Consider the following 21,488-nt stretch of genomic DNA (forward strand, 5'->3'; position numbering starts at 1 on the left):
TTAGCATCTCTCAAAAACTTTATACAAGTCAGGCAGGTTGGCAAGCTGCAAAATATTGCCATCATCTGTGAAGTGTTTAGGAGGTAAAAGATGAGTCCTGAAGGCCTTGTAAACAACATGCTCCACTGTCCATTTCCATGGTGGTGAACCAGAGTCAGAATCCTCATTCTGAAACGTGGAACAGAAAGGATAAACAAATTGAAGTTATTTCACTAACAGAGAGCACCTCAACTTTGTCAGAGTACTGAGACTAAAATTCTGCTAGTAAAGTTCGTTCTGTACTGCAAAGTCAATTTTAAGCTCTGAAAAATCCATGAGTGATGTCACTTGAACTGGCTAGCTTAACTGAATGATTAAACAGATACACAAGCAAACTACATTTTAGGTTATATGCATCCACCTCTAGAAGCTTACTGTAGCTCAACAGGTTAAAAAAACACTTTCCAAACTGAGGCTAAGTGTATATGTGAAGTGTTACTGCAATCAGAAGTCTGTAGTTTGGGGGAGAAAAAGAACAGAGTTTGTCTTGTTAATGCTTGTTGCATAGGTAGTAACATATTATGGTACCTGAGAGCTTGCCAGGTTGGTTTCATCTATTATATATTGTTTTCTAATGGAGTAGAACATAGACAGTTCTTTACTTAGGCTTTCAAAGCACTCCTTTTCTTCATCCCAGTTTACCTGTTAGAAGAAAGAAGTAATTTAATAAAATCGGGATAAGTGGCCAGAGACTTGGTAACAATTCCTAATATAGGGGAAAAAAATAAAAAATAAAAATCAGGAAAGCACAGTAAGGGAACTCTAGTTATCATAGAGCCCAACCCCACTGCTACAGCACGTTCCTTACGGTACAGAATAATGCTCTGGCCATCTTTGTGCTGGTAACGTGAAGGCACTGAACAGAAATGAGTAAAAATGGAGGCAATTCAAATCAAAACATACTCAGTTAGTAGTTATAAATGTAGAGGCAAAGTCTGATTAATCAGTAACTATTGCCTGGAGTATGTAACAGTGCATTTAATCTATTTCAGCCCCTCCTTTGCAGCTTACCATTAATTCACTTGACTCACTTCATAATTTCCTAAGTTAAAAAAGACATTTGATAACAAATAACTTCCAAAAACATACCTCAGTGGCCAAACGAAGGACAAACATCGGTAGTCCCTCCAGCAGGGGAATGTAGTTGTCTATCAGGAGTGGTAATCCAGTAAGGTTTCCTTCCTGCAGAGGCAATGCTACTGCTTCAGTAAAACATATGGTTTTTCTTGCAGTGGATGCACTACAACTGTTACCTATTTTAAGACTGTTCCTTGCTAAACTTGCTGAGCGTTAGGGGATATCTGAAGTTGCAAGTTTTTGAAGCCCAATTCCAGGTAGCCATTGCAGGAAAAGGGTTGGTGGTGGCCTTTAACTTATAATGCCTCAGTTTAGAGCTTTCACCTCTGGAAGACCTCAACTGAGCTCCCTCCTCTACCCACTGACTATGCTGATCCTATTTCCACTGAGAATACGAGGTGGGAAGTCAAGGTTACATGACACATTTGCTAAAGCTGTTCAGTTTTGTAGAGAATAAAAGATGCAATAGGCCACACACAAATATTAGAAGTGAGGGAGATCCTGTAGCTCAGCCTCGGCTACAGTGAGGTTGCACACCTTGCTGGACAGGAAAGCTGCAGGCTAGTTACTGAAGCAATGACTCAAGCATTTTATTTGATAATTAATATAATTAAATGTGTAGCCCTCCTTTAAAAGCAGCATGTCCTGAACATTTTCAATGAAACGGGTAAACCACCCAAGTCTTACCAGAGCTAGCTCTTGCTGAGAGTAAGCACTGCAAGCAAACTATTGCTATTACCAGCTGTCAAAACAAAGCACTATTTAGTGTGAAGAGTCACCTCATCAATTTCAAGAGAGAAATAGTCTTTTAACATTTCAGTCTTCTTTTTCAGAAACTCAACTATGTACTCAGCAAGGCCTTCTTTTGGGCCATCTTCTTCTGTCCAGCCACTCTCTGGGTCCTCTAAAGCAAGCATTGCAAGCTCATATAAAGGAGCTGGTTCCTAGAAGTCAAAGCAGCAGAAATGTCGTTAACCATCAGCCCAAACTGCTCCCACACTTAAAAAAAAAAAAAAGACAGATTCTTCCTTACATGAGAGTTAAATATACAGCTTCTATCCTGCAGAGCACATCAGCCCATCAACCAGTCTACAAAGTGTGAATTTGTGAAAAAAACTCCATGAAGTCCACAATCCTGCAAAGTGTTGTGATATTCATGGGATAAGCGCTATCAAATCCAACAGTATTTCTGCTAAGCACAGGAGGTACGTTACAATTATTTGTACTGATGTATGAGCAAAGCCTGGTGAACAGTCACAAGCACAACCAGCAGCCAGGATCCCAACCTACAGCTGCAGCTACAAAATTACTGCAGCTTTGCCACTCTGTATTACTGTAAAGGAAACGGCACATCCCTCCCACAGTGGACAAAGAAGAACCTATAAACATGCAGGTTATTTGAAAGGACAGGGTTCCTGTAAATAATCTCATATAGAACACAATGTAAAGTATACTTACAGAGAGCCTTAGAACGCCAAAGTTTGCAAAGTCATAAATAAGTATCTGGTAGAAGAGTTCTTGGCTAAATTAAAACACAAACATTTGTTGTATGAACACAATCGTGCATTTCCAAGGTGTCCTAATTAAGAGGGGAAAAATGGGCCATGTTGGAAACGACAGCTTTGTTACCTGAGTTTTGTTGTATTGAGAAGATACAGTTTTGTCCGATGCTGCACCAGAGCCCACTGAGGGCTGACACAGCCAACAAATGAGTGATCGCGCAGCATCTCCTGAAGACCTGCAATTGGAGAGAGGAAAAGAAGGAAAACAACAAGAGAAAAAGTATGATATCCTGTGTGCTAAGTAAATGTATTCAGCTGAGTCATCTGTGACTTTTAGAGTCTGGTTACTGTTTGGTCACTGCTATGCTACAGCTTCTAATGTAGGCCTGTAATGCTACAATTCATTTTGAAATCTTAATTATTTGCATATGCATATACTCAATGTTAAAGCATAAATGAGAAAGGTTATGAGCTAATCTGCAAATGCAAATTTTTAGAAGTCTCTCCTTTTGACTTGACTTTCTCAAGTTGCTTCAGCCACAGGAGGTTTGCAAGGGAACACAGGCAGGGGGAGAAAAAAAACACCACCACCCAAAAACCAAAAAAACAACACAGCAGATCACACAGAAGGGAAGGGGTTGGAAGGGACCTCAAGAGATCATTGAACCCAACCCACTGCTAAAGGGAGTTCCCTCCAACAGGTGGCACAGGTAGGCATCCAGATGCATCTTTAATATCTCCATAGAAGGAGACTCGACAACGTCTCTGGGCAGCCTGTTGAGTGCTCCATCACCCTTATGGTAAAGAAGTTCTTCCACATGTTTGTGTGGAACTTCCTATGTTCAAGTTTTAGGCCACTGCTCCTTGTCCTGTCACTACTGAGAAGAGCCTGCCTCATCCATTTGCCTCCCACCTCCCTGTGGGTATTTATAAACATTAATCAGATCCCCATCCCCAGCTCCCCCAGTCTTCCTTTCCCCAGGCTGAGCAGCCCCATGTTACTCGGCCTTTCCTCATACACGAGATGCTCCAGGCCCTTTATCATCTTTGTGGCCCTGCACTGGGCTCCTAGCATCTTTCTAGATGCAGAACAAAGTTGCAACAAAATCTAATGCTGTCAGACTGCACTCTGGAAATGCAGTAACTTAGGTCTGTAATCCCTCCCTTCTCCCCCTTAATAAGTTTCTGTCCTTCTCTTGCATTTGAAAACATAAGTATGACAAGTTCAGTTTCCATGTTCGTTTTAGGCATTCTGCAAACGTCACTACAACCTGCAGAAGAAACTTGGCTATAGAAGCACAATGTTGCAGTCACAGCAAAACCACACGTAGAAAACGCAAAGCACTACGCTAACAAATCTACTGTTACTTTTTCCAGAATACTGTAATACTGCAGGAAAAGAATTTCTTACATGTGTGAAGATAAGACAACCTCGAGCAGCTGCACAAGGTCTGCCACAAAGTTTAAGGAGAATTTTATGGTACAGGACTACAACTATGTGATTTCAGTAGTTAAACTGTGACAGTCAGCTATGAAACTGCCAGCTCAGAATTACCATCCTACTGCAAAACTTGTAGAGCACAAGTAGTGTCAGAAGGTGCTTTCTAAAAATCCTGATCTTTTGAATTTTTTTTAAACAAGTTATTTATTTCAGAAGTCTGCTAGTTTTGCCACGTTGGCTGTAGAGCTGCTCACCAGTAATTTCTTGCTGTTTCTTGCTCACCAGTTTTCTTGCTAGCAGGAAAATCACGGTAATTTCAACAACAAAATTCAACACAGATAAGACATTGAGACTAGCTGAATAATACAGCATTGTGTGACTCAATGTCATTTATGCAACTCTTAAAGCAACTGAAGGAGTGAAGAGGGAACAACCCTAGGAAGAACTGCAAACCTTTCATCTTTTTCCAAACTCTTTCACCAGTCTCTTGTAAACTCCCCTTATATCCATAGGACAGATCCAAATAGAAAAAAATACAATTATCAAGCTTGTCCCATTATTGTGTTCTCCTTATGAATCTATTTTGGAATCATGCAACTAAGCCAATTTTCTTATAATGACAATATCGTAACTTGGATTTGCTTAAAAATAATAATTAACTCAGTTTTTCAAGCTGTGATTTTATGGCATTAGTTATGATGCAGTTTGAGATTTATAACCTATTTAACACGTTTTAAAGACACCTTTTTAACTTTTTCCCCCTTAGCAGTCCAAACAATCATCTTTATCTGGTAAAACAAAGCTGAGAAACAAAACACTCACTTACTTTCATGTGCCTGGCTGCTAATTTCCTCCTGGAGAGTCAGCACGCTGGTCAAATTGATGATTCTTCTTTTAGGGGTGCAGGCAGCAGTCATTTCCTTCCTGGTGTCTTCTTCCATTTGTATGTCTGTGTCTTCCCGTGGTCTCTTTCTGCAGTACAGAAACAAAGAGGAAAGATGTTCTGCTTTTCTGTCACGTAAGCAAAGCGCACTCAAACAGACAGGACGCTGAATTCACATACTCTACGTTAAGAAAGCAAAGCAGAAGTTTCCTCAGTTTCCCAGAAAGAAATACTGTTTTACTTTTCTTCCTAGGCATAATTCATTAGAAAAAGGATAATTATTTCTAATTACCTTTTCTACTCTTCTTTCTCTGTAATAATAGGGAAAAAACTAACCAGATTCCCTCAGAAGACTCTGGCCTCTCAGAACAGCCCCCAAGGGAGCCATAAAACACTACAGGGTTTTTATCTTTACTAGGGTAACAGCTGCAAAATGCTGTGATGTAGTTGCTGTCTTTCCATCGTACCACAAAAGGGTGAAATGAAGTGAGGCAGACTGATACGATCTCTCTGAAGGAAAGTCAGTATCATTAGTTATACTGTTTCCTGCCTTGCAGCATGCACAGAAACTTGTGAAAACTGGAACAGGATTATGTAATTTACAGTTCCCATATGAAATTGGATTTCTCATTAAAATGCTGTAAGGAGATGCTCTAGAGAAGAAAACAAAACATCCTTCTGAAAGCAGAAGCCCAAAGAGATGAGAAAAACTTTTGAATTCAGGCTGATGCCATGAAATAAACAGGTAGGACCTCAGGAAAGATGAGACTTACCGAGGCAGTGCTTTCTCAGGAGACAAGTGTCCGCTCTTACTCAGCCCTCCAGGCATCACTGCATCCTGCTGAACGTCAGCCATTTCAATTAGATCAGCTGTTTCCAGAAGCTCACTCACGTCTTCCATTTCAGCATCCTGTGGCCTAACAGGACGGTCCTGTTGGCCTCCTGATGTGCCCTCCGGAGCTCCCACGTTAACCCCTGTTGTCTCTTCAGTGGGGCCTGTACTCAGGGGGTTGTTCACTGGCTGAAGAAAAGCATCCAACTTCTGCTCTCGGGAATCAGTGCGGACCATTTGGTGCGCGTAAACTTTATCACTGCTTCCTTTTGTAGCCGTAGAAGAGCTTGCTGCTGATTTTACCACCTCACTGGAGGAACATTCGGCCCCTGGGAGCAATGTCTTCATTATGATATGAGAAAGAAGAGAGATCGGTCGTAAGCAAGAGCACACAGACAACACAAAGATCATTTCTGTTTCTCACAGCCTCTTACTTCTTGAAAGCAAGTAACTTCCAAACCCCACAGAAACCATCTCAGCTGCTTAGACAACCACCAGCCTTGTACTTGCTATTCACATAACATGAGTGTCATCATCTTGGCAACTACAGAAATCATCAGTTAGCATTCCCTTGTCTGAAATGCAAAGTCTTTAAGGAAAAAGAGCACAAAGAAAACTTTTTTTTTAAAAAAAAAAAAGATTACAGTTATAGTTCTTATACTATCCTCTATTTAAAAAGAGATCAGGACATTCTTCCTGCTATTTTTCCAGTTGGGTTAAATTCAGTGTCATCAGATACACAGTTTCCTCAGTCTCATGTTTCTTGTGAAAAGGGCAGAACAAAAGCTGACCAAGGTTGGAGGGTAATATACCTGCAAAATGAAAAAGATTAAATAACTTTGTGAGGTATCTGTTCAAGATATTTTCTTATCCAGTAAATTCACTGCCACATTATTATCATTAAGGCAATTTCATCCCCAAAACATTAAAGATCTCAAGCTACCAGTATAACATTGGTGACCAGCCTAGCTTGTGCTTTTGAAGAAAGCAAATAATACATCCACTGCTGTTAAAGTACTTTGTACAGGGCTGTGGTTACCTGAAACATGTATCCTCACCTGAGTAAAGTACATCCTTGAAGAATTAGAACCCAGCAGCTTGCTCTCTATGTGTTGTTGCACACGCTCTAGAATGCTGTCTTCATGAAGGAAGTGGACCTCATGTTTTGTAGGGTGCACATTCACATCTACATTTTTAGGGGCTATTTCCAGGCTGGAAAACATTTTAAAAGAAGTTAACAAAGTTACCCATGGATGGCAGAGAGGCTACAAATTGGTTCAGTATAAAATTTATCAAACCAGGCACCAATCACCTCAGGAAAAGAAACCATAATGATCCTGAAACTTCAAGTTACACTACAGTCAGTTTTGTTTGGTGTATTAAAATTCTATTCTGATCTCAGCCAAGTCAGCTTGCATAAATAACCTTAAATCAACCTCTCCACTGGACTACTAAAATGTTTTTAGACATGTTTTATATCCTGAGGTCACCAGTCCGTTCATTTGTATTAATGAACAACAGGTCCAGTACTGCATCCCCCTGGTGGAGCTTTCTATTACTTGGCCTAAGAAGTTATCCTTGATGCACTCCAGAAGCCTCCTGAACTGCTACAGCTTGCCATGCTACTTTTCCAGCAGATGTCAGGGTGCTTGAGTCCCACAGCAGGACAAGAGCTTGTGATCGTGGTGCCTCCTGTAGCTGGAGGAAGAAGGTTTCATCATCATCAGGCTCTTCTTGATCAGGCGGCCTGTAGTAAACACCAGCCACAGGGCTCCCGTTGTTGCCTCTGTCTCTTAACTCTCACCCATAGGCTTTTGACTGGCTCGTGGCCATTCTTCAGGGACAGTTCTTCTCACTCTACTCCTTTCTTGATGTTGAGGGTAATCCTTCTAGCCCTCCTTTCTCATCTGCCCCTTCTGAACAGCTCATAGCTGCCAACAGCCACATTCCAGTTGCAGGAGTTATCCCACCGGTTTCAGTAACAGCAAATACATCACAGTGTTCTAGTACTAAAGTGACTTCCAACTCCTCCTGCTTTTCCCAAGCTGCATGCAGTGGTGTTGAGGCACTTCAGCTGGGCAGCCAGCCTTGTCACCTTGTTGGAGGAGAACTCCTTAATTCCTTTGAAGTATTTTCCTTGAGTTTCCCTGTTGCCTTCTCCTATAGCCTCAGTGATTCTTGGTCATTGTCCCAAGATTCCAAGTGTGCTGCATTATTGCTAGACTACTTCTTCCCATTACTTTACCTTAAGTATAGGAATGGATGAGTACTTTTTGGCAAATAAGCAGCATACACAGTCTCTATGGCTTTCCGCAAAGCAGTTGACTCTACCAGCCGATCTGAAACAGAACCAAATGCTATTATCAAAGAATGCCACTGAAATAGATTAGATGGTGCCTAACTAATCCTTCAAACCAATATCTTCAAGCTTTGCATCTGCAAAAGGCATGCATAACCTTGATTTTTTCCACAAGCTTCAGCTACTGTAGTGTGAGCTGCACTCCAGTACTTTCGCTGCAAAGCATGAGCCACATTAAAACCTGAAAAGCACCTTGAGATCTACAGGTAAGGTTAACATTAATTCTTTGACATCTTTGAAAAATGTTCATAGTCAGAAGGCAATTCATCAGAAAGCTGTGCTCTACTGATTATTATGTAAGCAGCATGACTGCACAACACGTTGCTTTTTATGTCTTTTAACTTACGGTTTATGAAGAGTAAAAATATACATTTCTTCACAGAGTAGTTGGCATTCGTGATGTAGCCTTTCATCTTAAAGGCCAGATTTACATCTTCACATCCCACTTCTATGAGTTCCCTATTGACAGTTTGACAGAAACACACACATACACACAAAATGTATTCTTCCATTAATGCAATTTCAAACAGCCCTCACATGTAGCAACATACTGTTCTATACTGTAGTTATGTCATGGTTAAGGATAACATTCAAATTATTTGAGATTTCAAACATTCTTTGCTGAGCTATAAAATTATTTAACCACACAAGTAAGAAAATACAGCTGGCATTTCCTTTCTCTTCTTGTTTTCTTTCTACACCTTCAGGGTTGTGCCAAGGAAAAGCATTATCGAACAAGAATTGGAAGTAGAGAAAAGCTAGTACCTGGTAAATAAATACTGCACCTAAGGGTGTTTTCATCTATTAGATGTCTTCCTAAGACATAATTTGTGGATTTAGTAATTGAATCAAACTGATACTTAGGGAAATCTCAAATGCATTCCCCAGATCTGTGCTGTGAATTTTTCTCAGCTGAACATTTTATGAAGATAGAGTTTTACCTTAAGCAGCAAAATAGATGAGTGGTTTTGTTTTCAGCTTTTCTGGCTGGTTTGCCCAGCCCCGGCCAATGTAGCTTTTGTCAAAATTTTAATATGGAACACTTCAGAAAAAAAAAATAATTAAGGACTGAAATTTATCAAATAGCAAAACTGAGGTATGAAGAGGTAAGGTGTAAGAAAAGGACAGAAACTTACAGAGGAAACAGATACAGCTTGGTCTTTTTGGTTTAGCACACAAAAATTACAAGCAGATTGTTCCCTTCCAGTGAAGGAGTAACTACAACTTCCTTTTTCATTTGATGCAGTTTAAAATAAATTTTAAAAAAGCCTGCAAAACAGAAAAGACTTTTTTTTTTTTTAATTACTGCAACCATCACTCTCTGTAATTCACTTTGAAGGACGAACAGGAAGAGTTAGCACAGCCTGTGTTCTTTAAAAGAGAAAAAAGAGGGATTTGTACTGGAATACTTCACATCCAAATGAAACATGACATCAACGTACCTGCTAACAGCATTTCCAAAGATGGACCTGATGTTGTCCACCGTCGTAGCATTTGCTAAAGTTCTAACATCTGACACAGTATCACCTTGCTGAAGAGACCAGAAAGGACTATGAGTCAATTCACAGTTCTGTCTGTTCCATAAACGCATGAAACTTAGCAATGATATCTCTAACAAATGATAAAATGTCATTGGATGTTTTATATCATTTACTTATTTGTGTTTAGAAAAGCAATAAATGTTAAGAGGCACTGCAGAATTTGCTAGACCACATCAGAGCTACTCAGGCTAATACTTCATCTTTGAAACTGAGGAACATGGGCAGTTCTAGAAATAAGTGTCAAGAACATCATATAACGAAGGTACTTCACACAATTCTATTGCATACAGTTATTAGTAACCAGACTTTCGAAAAAGGCTGAAACAGCTCATAAATACTGGACTTCAGAATCCTTAGGACATAGAGAAAGGTATACTGCAAGCTTGCTTTGGCAGACCTGAGCCTCTTTGGGGACCTGTGCTGTAGAGTACGACAGGATAAAGCCCTGGATGGAAGAAGGGCCCAAGAAAGCCAGCTAATATGCAAAGATCACTTCCTCCAGGCTCAGGAGCTATGCGTCCCAACAGAGAGGAAGCAAAACCACCAGGATCCCTGATGGATGAACAAGGAGCTCCTGGACGTAGGAGCCTACAGAGGTGGAAGCATACCTGTGAGGAATGCAGAGGATTTGTCCAAGCAGACTGGTATCAGGCTAGGAAAGTTAGGATTAGGTTAGGAAAACAATTAGATCTGACCAGAGATATCGAGGGCACTAAGAAAAGTTTTTATAGGTACACTGGTGATAAGAGGAAGAAAACGTGGGCTCTCTCCAGAAGGAGTCATGGTTACACAGAATATGGAGGAGGCTGAGGTACTCAAAGACTTATTTTTTTCCTCATTCAAGTGCTCTAGCCATGCTGCCCAAGTCATAGATAGCAAAGGAGGGACTGGCAGAATAATAAACTGCCCATGTAGTAAATTAGGTCTGAAGCCATCTAAGGAACCTGAAGGTGCATGAGTCCATGAGACCTGATGAGATGCATCCAAAGGTCCTGAGAGAAACGGTAGATAAAGTTGTTAAGCCACTACTCATATTGGAGTAGTGATGGCAGTCCAGTCAAGTTCCCTGTGACCAGAAAAGGGAAAAACATAACCCTTTTCTAAAAACAGAAAAATAGCAAAAGCTGGGGAATTACCGGCCAGTCTGTGGTTGACAAGATCATGGAGCAGATCCTTCTGGAAACTAAGGTAAGACACATGGAAAACAGGTCATTGGTGACAGCCAGCATGGCTTTGCTGAGGGCAGATTGCGGCTGAAAAAAATATATTGACCTTCTTTGACAGTGTTGCAGCACTGGTGGAAAAGGGAACAACAACTGACATCATTTACCTGGACTTCAAATGCAATGCATTTGACACTATCCCACAAGTCCTCGTCTCCACACTGGACAGACAAGGATCCAATGGATGGACCATTCAGTGGATAAGGAATTGGTTGGATGGTTGCACTCAAGGAGTTATGATCAACATCACAGTGATCAGGTAGAGACCAGTGACAGGTGATGTCCTTCAGGGGTTGATATTGGGACTGGCACTTCTTAACATCTTTGTCAGCAACGTGGACAGTGGGACTGAGTGCACTTTTACCAAGTTTGCCAACAGCACTGAGCTATGTGGTGAAGTCAACATGCAGGAAGAAAGTGATGCTGTACTGAGGGACTTTGCCAGGCTCAAGGTGTGGGCCTGCACAAACCTCATGAAGTTCAACAAGGCTACGTGCAAAGTTCTGCCCCTACAACAGGGAAATCTCAAGCAGAAATACAGGCTGGGCAGAGAATGGACTGAGAGCAGCTGTAAGCAGGGCTTGGGGGCATCAGTTGATGAGAAAGAAACTCAACGTGCTACGTGCACTTGCAATCCAGAAAACCAGCTGTATCCTGGGCTGCTTCAAAAGTAGCATGACCAGCAGGGCGAGGGAGGCGATTCTCCCCTTCTGCTCTGCTCTCAGGACCCCACCTGTAGCACTGCACTCAGCTCAGGGGCCACCAACACAAGCAGGACATGAACCTGTTGGAGCAGATCCAGAGGAGGCCATGTGGATGCTCAGAGGGCTGTCATTTTTCTTATGAAAACAGGCTGGAGTTGTCCAGCTCTGGCGAGACCTCAGAATGGCCTTCCAGTACCTAATGGGGGCTGACAGGAAAGCAGGCAAGGGGCTCTAGCAGGGACTGTACTGATAAGAAAAAGGGGAATGGCTTTATACTTAAAAAATTTAATATTAGATATAAGAAAAAAATTGTTCATGAGGGTGGCAAGGCACTGACAAAGGCTGCCTCAAGAAGCTATGGATGCTCCATCCCTGGATGTGTTCAAGGCCAGGCTGGATGGAGCTCTGGGCAGCCTGATCTGATGGCTGGCAGCCCTGCCTACAGCAGGGAGCTTGGCACTAGATGATCTTCTGAGATCCCTTCCAACCCAAGTCATTCTATGATTCTATAATAAAGCTAAAACAAATGAAACATTGACCACAGAGAAAACACCAAACTCCTGAGAAATACATTGTTTTCTTTATTGTTTGCTAAAGTGATTTCTACTCAACTGCAACAAAGTACACTTCAACATTTCAGTACAAGGAAAAGCTCCATATGCCATTCCCTCTGCAAAAGAGGCAGTACAACTATTCTGTTGCTTTCATACCTATGTGTGTGTGAAAGAAAAATATATATAAAACCTTGACTAGACATGTATATGGTGAAACTATAAGGACTTTATTTACATACCTTTTTAACTGAAAAGCTGATACCTGAGTTATGGATGGCATACCTGGAAAAAAAAAAAAAAAAAAAGAAGAAAGGCAACATAAGATTGCAGTACGTGGGAGTAAAAGGAATGTAGGGCTCCTGTTCGTGAATGCTGAAAAAGGAGCTAGTAACAGGGCCAAAAATCATTCTCTGCTAGACAGCAATGCAACTTGAGCCAAACTAAGCTTTTTGCAGACCTAACAGATATTAAGAAAATTTGATCTGTTTATAACTGTAACCATGTGGGAGAGGAAAAAAAAATAATCAGCTTAGTTTGTTTCTCAAGAAAAACTAAAACAATAATTAAAAAAACAACCATAAAAAATAACAACAAACCTAATCAACTTACATAGATCTCATTAGTTCAGTTTCAATACGTAGTTTTAGTACTGAGAACATACAGCTTTTCTCTTAGGAGAATCCACTCTCAACCTGTATGAAGAAAGGGCTGAGAAATGGCTGGCTTCTACCCTACCCAGACAGTTCAGCTGCCTTTTATCCAAGGCCAACTTATGATACACACCAGCTGCATAACCTTGGCTTAATGTCAAAGGCCTTCCACAAGTTCACGTAGATGACATCAGTTGTTGCCCTTCCTTTGTGCACTGATGCCATCACTGCATCACAGAAGGCTGAGTTGGAAGGCAAACTCAGCAAGACTTCAGATCAGCCCACTCCACATAACAGTCAGACCTGCCTCTTAACTTCCTGGCTGAAGTGTTTCTTCACAGTGAAGACTAAGTAGCAGAATGCTAAAACTTAACACAGTGCCCTGCTATTCTTTGTTATCTTTTGTTTTTACTGAGGGTGCAAAGCAGTTTTATGCGGTTAAATTGCATAGGTCCTGCTTGCAAACCTCTGCACATATCAGATGCAGAAAAGGAACCCAATAAGGAAACATTATATCTGGTAGCTAAAGTGGTATATACATTTTTTTTAAGAAGTCAAATTGCCATTCAGCTTTTTCTTTTTCACATTCAGTTATTCAGTTTTTACTTGGATTCTTTTCAAGTCAAGCTTATTTGAAGTTCACTTATTCAAGTCTATCTCCATTTGTTTGCTGGGATTCTTAGTAATAATACAACCTGAATTGAGTATAGTTTTTCATCATCTAAATTTTCTCCATCAACACAGACTGTTACCTAACACTGTACAATAAAAGTAAAAAACAAAACAACAGCATCACAATATCACATACACCAATCTCTCTGAAAAACCCATGTTCTTCATGGCAAAAGGAACTAGAGCTGCTTATTTCAGTTTACCTGCCAACAACTTCTAGTATTTTTGCATACTCTTCACTCGGATTTTTTAAAGCTTTCCTCCTTGTATTTACATTGTAAAAAAGATCTTCAACCTACAAGAGAAAAAGGTCACAATTAAAGACCATTAAAAAAAAACCACTATATAATTAAACTACTTTCTGAAAAGACAGAACAAAATCTTCTGACAACATTTTAGTATATAGAATCATAGAATCCTTAGAGTTGGAAGGGACCTCTGAAGGCCAGCTATTCCAACGCCCCTGCAACGAACAGGGGCATCACAGCTAAATCAGATTGTCTAGGGACTGATCCAGCCTGGCCTTGAGAGTCTTCAGGGATGGAGCATCATCCACATCACTGGGCAACCTGTTCTGGTGCCCTCCACCCTCAATTTAAAATATTTTGCTTATATCTAACCTAGATTTTCCATCTTTGAGCTTGAAACCATTTCCCTCTGTTTTATCACCACAGGCCCTGCTAAAGAGTCCGTCCCCTCCTGTCCTGTAGCTCCCCTTTAGATACTGAAAGACCACTATCAGGTCACCTCACAGCCTTCTCTTCTCCAGGCTGAACAGCCCCAGCTCTCTGTCTGTCCTTATAGGAGAGGTGGTCCGTTCTGTGGATCATTTTTGTGGCCCTTCCCTGGATGTACTCCAACAGGTCCATGTCTCTCCTGTACTGAGGATTCCATGTCTGGATGCAGTACTCCAGGTGAGGCCTCACCAGCATCCAGTAGAGAGGCAGGATCGCCTCCCTCAACTTGCTGGCCATGCTTCCTTTGATGCGGCCCAGAACACAGTTAGCTGCCTGGGCTGTGAGGGCACACCGCTGCCTCACATCCAGCTTCTCATCCACCAGAACACGTCTTTTTCAGCAGGGCTGCAGTCAATCCTTTCATCCTTCAGCTTTTATTGAATGGGAGTTCCCTCAAGCCAGCTGCAACACCTTGGATTTGTCGCACCTCAGGAGGTTCACCTGGGCCCACTGCTCAAGCCTGTCTAGGTCCCTCTGGAGGGCATCCCTTCCTTCTGGCATGTCAACTACACCACAGTTTGGCGTCTTCTGCAAACTTGGCTGCACTCAGCCCCGCTGTCAGTGTCACTGATGGTGATATTAAAGTGTATCGGCCCCACACCAACCTCTGGAGGACATCACTCATCACTGATCTCCATCCAGACATTGAGCCATTGACCACCACTCTCTGCACTTGATTATGCAGCCAGTTCTTTGTCTATCAAAACTGTTCACCCATCAGATCCATATCTTTCCAATTTGTAGAGAAGGATGCTGAGAGGTACTGTGGCAAAGGCTTTACTGAAGTCCAGATAGATGACATCAGTGGCTCTTCCCTTGCTTCCATTGATGCAGTGACACCATCAGACAAGGCCACTAGTCGGTCAAGCAGGATTCACAGTTGGTAAAGCCATGCTGATTCTTTCATATCACCTCCTTGCCTTCCATGTACATTAACATAGCTTCCAGAAGGATCTATTCCATGATCTTAGCACAAAGGTGAGTCTTGTAGGTCAGTAGTTCCTGATGTCATCCTTTTTACCCTTCTTAAAAATGGGTACGATTGTAACCTTTTTTCCAGTCACTGGGGACTTCACCTGATTGCTACAACTTTTCAAGCATCATAGAGTGTGGCTTGGCAACTATATGAGCCAATTCCCTGAGGACTCTGGGATGCATCTCATTGGGACCCACATGGACTTGTTGATGTTCAGGTTCCTCAGGCAGTTGTGAGCCTGACCTTTGCTTACAGTGGAAGGAACATTGCTTCTTCAATCCCCTCTTACCAAACCAAACATGTGAACCTGCTTGGCAAGCAGTTACCAGGAAAGACCAAGGCAAAAAAGTTGTTAAGTACCTCAGCTTTCTCCTTGTCTGTTGTCACCAGCCTGCCTGTGTCACTCTCTAGGAGAGGGTAAACCCTCTTTGACCTTCCTTTTCTGGCTGAGATACCTGTAGAAGCCTTTCTTATTCTTTTTGACATCAAGCTGTGCCCTGGCTTTCCTGACCCCATCCCTACACAGCCTAGCATGAAGGACCCATTATAAAGGATCAACGTTCAGTGTTTCCTTACCTGCTTAGTTTCACCTAGTAAAATGCAATGTTATTTTGCAATGTAGTATTTTAGTACATCAGTTCTTTGTTGTTTTTAAACCAACACCACAACACCACAAACATCTGCTTTCCATTGAAAGCTGCATTTCTTCCACTGCAGATAGCACTGGATTCTCCAACTAAACTGTTTTAATGAAATGCAAATAAATACTGAAACAGCTGTTGCAATCAAGGCACACAAAAAAAAACCATTTCAAAAATATTCTAAGTGATGCTGTCATATACCTTGCAATGCAACACGTAGCAATAGGTGGTATAAAGACCTGGGAATAGTAGGAGAATGCGCAAAAACCAATCAACCAACCTACCATGATTTGTGTCCCTTGGTTTCCAGCACAGGGTTTTGGGGGAGCTTTGATTTTTCCATCACTGTAAGAAGCTCTAAGCAGAAAATAAACAGTTGTCCAACAGTTAATAGAGGTGGGAGGGGGGGGAGAGAAAACAAAAACTAAATGGACAGAAACCCTGTCATCATCATACTCCTACCATTACAGAACTTAGTTTGCTGAAGCTTAACTGCAACTCCCCACTTTGTGCTAGAGGAAAGTAGTCCTCAATAACCTTTGCACACACAGGAGAAGCAGGAGAGTGAGAATAACAGCAGAGAAAAAGTGCCAGATAAAAGGATACGTGTTTTGAAATTGCACTACTCAGACTTCCTGCAACAGTAGGATTATTGTCCTTTAGTCTCTTTAATATTTACACCTGCACTAATAATAATTCTTCCCCTAAAATTTATACTTGAGTTACACTGTTAAGACATTCCTGACTTCACATATAAGGTGTGGCTTTTTTTTGTCCAGAAAAGGATTTTGGCATAAATGATTTCCGATCCATTCAGTTATTTCAGATTATATAGACTAGAATTTCAAAGGGCACTTTTTTTTTTTTTTCTTATTTGACATTTCACAGACCCTACAAACGTAATTTAAAAAAAAATAATAATAATAGAAATATTTTTACTTATATTTGAGTTTTGAGGAGAGTACTCAAAATTCTTTTGATCAGGTGACATGAAGCAAATTCCCATGCTCAAAGACTTTGGAAATTTGCAGGAAATGCTGACTGAGTACATATATTTTATCCCAAATTGTGAAAAAGACAAGTTTACCCTACATTAAAAGGCGTTGCACTTCAGCAGCTAAGATCCCCTCCAATTTTAAATGGTACTGCTAGGTAAAGTTTACCTTTATACTCTGGAACAAAAATTACCCAAGCTATGTTTTCTGATACGTTATGTGTTTCTGGGCCTTATTTATAACTATTCTAGAAACAAAATATTCCTTCAGTATCCATTCCCGCCGCCACCAAGCACCGTAAAGAGAATCTGTTCATTATCACCGACAGCATAAGTTACTTGGATAATAACGAGCGTACCTGTATGCACACTTTGCATCAGCTGTTTTAGTTGTTACTGTAACATGGGCAACATGACTGATGCTAGCCAATGCCTAGAGAAAGAAAAAGCATCTTTTTAAACTTTGCTCTAGAGATCATGGGTAGCTAAACAAGTGTAAACACTTTAAAGAACATCACAAGGTTTTTATACACTACTTGCAAGCAACTAATAAAATCTTGCACAAGAAAATAGCAGGTCAGTAGAGCTCTCATGAATGTGGGTTTAGGGAAACCCAAAAAACTGACTTTTATCCAGGACTTTCTTCTGCCTTTAATTATCATATTTAGTCCAATGTCTGTCATCAAGGATTTACATCCTGTCAAGTTTTTCATGGTCTTTCACCTGCAGACTCCTGAAGCAACATGTCACAAGAGGGCCTTGCCTAAATTAAAAGTTTTCTTACTCCAGAAAACAAGAATATATACCTCTCCCTAGGAATCCATTTAAACATGGAAATATATCTTGATTATATTCACAAGACAGACTCTCAGAAAACAGAACCTTCTGTAAAGTGTGTTCAGAATGAGAAATTACACAAACAGCAGTGCAAAAGGATAACTATAAACAGTGAACAATTTCAAAACCTTGATGGAGAGCTTACCTCACCCCTAAAACCATACGTTGAAATACTAGCCAAGTCTTCAAATTTCTGCAGTTTACTGGTAGTAAACCTCTCACAAACGATGTGCAGATCTTCCTTCTGTGTGAAAGAGATAAAAGAATTGTAACAGTTGCTTTCTGTTTTGTAAAAATCACAGACCAGCTTAGGCCAGGCAGGACCTTAAAGCCCACCCAGTTCCAACCCGTAGCTATAGGCAGGGCTGCAGGCTGCACAGGGCTCCATCCAACCCGGCCTCGAGCACCTCCAATTTTTTCCACGTCTACTCAAGAGCATAAATATTTACAAACCAAATTAAGTTTTAAGAGGCATTATGTGTAAAATATCAGTGCACAGCCACCTGCTTTAAACGTTACTCACTCTGATACCACAGCCGTTATCTTGGACCTGGATGAGCTTCAGACCACCTTCTTTGACTACCACCTGGATACTTGTAGATTTAGCATCCAAACTGCAGAAACCAATAAAGCACGTTACAGAACAGCAATTCTAGAGAATAAATATGCATATATCACGTCGGATGTCAGGAAACACTTCTTCTCCAGGAGTGGTGACGCAGTGGCACAGGCTGCCCAGGGAGGTGTTGGAATCACCACCCCTGGAGGAGTCCAAGAATCGCGTAGCTGTCGTACCAAGGGACGCGCAGGTGAAACTGTGAAATTCCACGACTCGTATCCTCGACAGACCTTTCACCTGGCGCTCAGAGCAAACGATTCACATCCAACACAGCAGCAAACTGAGCCAACCCCTGTGCAGGGAGTCCTGGGGCGAGCCGTCCCTCCAGGCGTTCAGCACAAGCGTATTTACCCCAGCTGGGCGCAGGCACAGCCGTACGGCCGGCAGCAGCCCCAGCAGTAGCTGCAGCTCCCCTTGCCGCCAGGCGTCACGCCACAGCGGCCAGCAGCGCACAGCCGTGCCCACAGCCGCCGTACGTCCCCTCAGCGGGCCGCAGGAGCTTACCAGTTCTCTATCATCTCCTTAATGGCGTTTGCCGGTCTCTGGATGACCTCGCCGGCCGCGATGCGGTTCACCACGGCCTCATCCAGCCGCCGGATGACGCCGGCTACCAGAGCCATAGCAGAAGCCCGGCCCGCGAGGCAGCGGGACGCAGCGCAAGACCCCCCGCTGCGGGGGGCGAGCGGTCGCGGAGCTGGAGAGCGCCGCGCTGCTCTCTCGCGCCAAACAACGGCGCTGCCCCGCACCACCCACACGGCGCTGCGGAGCTCTGCGATCGGACGAAACGAGTGTCCATCAATCGGCCGCCTTCCCGCCCGCGGCGAGAGAAGGGGCCGAGAGGCGGTGGCACGGCGGAGCCGCGCGGCGATTGGCGGAGAGGCGCTACGGAGGCGGGGCTTCTAGCTGCCATTGGGCGCCGCCGAGTGTCGGGGGCGCTGTGGAGGAGGCGTCGTGACGGCCGGCTGCGGGCGCTGTGCGCAGCCGCGATGGGGCCGGTGTTGCGTGCGGGGTTTGTTCGTAGTGCAACAGACCCATAGAGTCATTTCGATTGGAAGAGCGTTGGCTCCAGTAAACAGCGTGATAAACCTCCTGCCTCCTCATGGAGGCAGCACACGCATGTCGAAGCTTTCTCCTGCTTGGCAGCGCACATCCATCGTAGCGCTCCCTCGTCCGTCCCTCAGCGGCTCCCGCTGGCGGCCGGCGCTGCTGCTGGTGCCCTACGGGCCGTGCTGCCACCGATCAGTCGCAGATCAGTCGCTACAAATAATTACCAGGAAAGCCTGATGAGACGTACGTGAGGTATTGCCATAGAAATAGGCTGCTTTGGATTGTCCTTGGGTGCTGGGAGGATGAGCAGTAGACAAATTCGGTTTTACTGATGCGAATTAAAAGCAAATAATCCAGATTTCATTTTGAACGTTTTAGGAAGATTTAACCAGTGTGTTTTGATGCCATGGCTCAGAAGTGGCAAAGAATTAATGAAAAATGACGATTGGAATCTTACTTTTTTTTTTTTTTTTAATGATAAAGAGGAGAATATGAATGCAAAGAAGGCAAATGTTTGCTTCTTAGGAGCTGAATCAAAGAAATTGATGCATAGAAACTTAACAGCAAACTTTTGTTACCGCTAAATCAGGTATTCTTTATTAGCAGCGCCAGAAGCACTGGGGATATTTGCACCATAATCGCTTCAAACACCACATGATTCAGAGTCCACTGTATTTCCACAGGTAGTACACATTCATCAATCACACGTGAGACAGTTAACACATGCACTCCCATTTCAGGTAGTGATTTATGAGGCCTTCAATCTTCTATTCCTTGGTCTCTTCTACCATCTAGCACCCTTCTAGCATCATGACAGTCCAACCAACAGTCTTCTATTTCATCAATTATCTTCCTCCCTTGTCCTTTATGTGAACTTTCTTCATTGAAGCATGCTCAGTAGGGAAATGCCTATTGTAAGTAATTTATAGTTCCAAAATCATAACATCTTCTCACTCAGTACTAGGCCATTATTTCTGGATGTCTGCTTGTCCTTGGATAGAGATAAGTTTGGCAACCCATCTTTTAATGATATGTGCTGGGGTGCAGAAGATAACGAGGATAGAGAGGAGTATCTTGATGCCTGCCTGTTGCATCCCAGCCTAATTCCAGAGTGAGACAATTTGGCCTTGCGTGGAGGCCGTGGCTTTCATTGTTGTGTTTCTTTTGCAGAGGGTCTCTATCAAAACAGAATAGCCTTACAGCATGTTTTCTAGTCTACAGTACTACATCCATACTATTTGCAACATCTAAAAGCTATTGCAATTTTGCAAGCAAGAATTAATCACGTAATACAACAATTCAACAACTATATTTCTAAAATACACTGCTAAAATATATGGTATTTCTACTTTTTCAAGTCATCTATTTCTAAAAACAAGTTACAATATACATTGTGCTCTACTTCTTCCAAGAAGTAAGAGTAAAAGCAATAAGAAACTTAAACAGTGCCATAGTCACACAGATGCATGGTCAGTTTTTCCCTGGGAAACATAAAGGATAATCTAATTAAAACAGAAAAAAAAAAAAATCCAGTAGAAAATCAAGAAGATCACAGAGTCATAGGGAGATCCTCCAGTCCAACCCCTGCTGAAGCAGGTCATGTAGAGTAAGTTGCAGAGGAAAGTGTGAGCAAACAGCCTGCAAAAAGCACCCCTGATATAGAGATTGGCACCAATTTGTACTGCATCCAAACCAGAACCAGAAAAAAAGTGTCTCTCAAAGAAGTTTCAGACAGTAGAAACAGTTCACAGAAGATGGATTAGCGTGGAGATAGCAAACCTGCCGTTTTTATTTTCCTGAATGTATCATCATTTCAAAGGAAAATCACTGAATGATGGAGAGTGATGGAGGCCCAGGCCAGTGCCCGAATACATGCATCAGTGGGCTGTGAGGTCACTGACCAAGGGGTTGTAAGTCAGTGACAGGTGACCGTGATTTCACTGACCCTTGCTTTATACAATCAGGCACCAGCAGAATCCAGTGTGAATCCATTCCTGGACTCCAATTGAGCACAGCTGTGAGACTTGGAGCACTGAATGAGGCCTTGGTTGAGTTATGCCGTAGGAATGCCAACAGCAGTTCTTGGTGCCCATCCCACAGCATCACCAGCGTTTCCCTGTCCCTGCCTGGCTCAGGGAGCTGGGGCTCCATGGGGTGCAC

General features: G+C 42.4%; 1 protein-coding gene across 1 annotated transcript; it reads right to left on the bottom strand.

Annotated features, from left to right (window-relative positions):
- Positions 1-18,901, bottom strand: MLH1 (mutL homolog 1; the record flags this gene model as incomplete). The annotated part of the gene is made up of 19 exons (XM_079538512.1): positions 1-168; positions 568-681; positions 1,129-1,221; positions 1,896-2,060; positions 2,575-2,638; positions 2,746-2,854; positions 4,886-5,031; positions 5,716-6,116; positions 6,833-6,986; positions 8,020-8,113; positions 8,480-8,592; positions 9,576-9,664; positions 12,395-12,437; positions 13,681-13,772; positions 16,116-16,188; positions 17,185-17,258; positions 17,808-17,906; positions 18,186-18,276; positions 18,786-18,901. 19 exons carry the CDS (start codon positions 18,899-18,901, stop codon positions 1-3), a joined length of 2,298 nt encoding a protein of 765 aa, XP_079394638.1.
- Positions 18,902-21,488: the final 2,587 nt, after the last annotated feature.

Source organism: Tetrao urogallus (genome assembly GCF_951394365.1).
Source record: "Tetrao urogallus genome assembly, chromosome: 7".
NCBI classification, from domain to species: Eukaryota; Metazoa; Chordata; class Aves; order Galliformes; family Phasianidae; genus Tetrao; species Tetrao urogallus.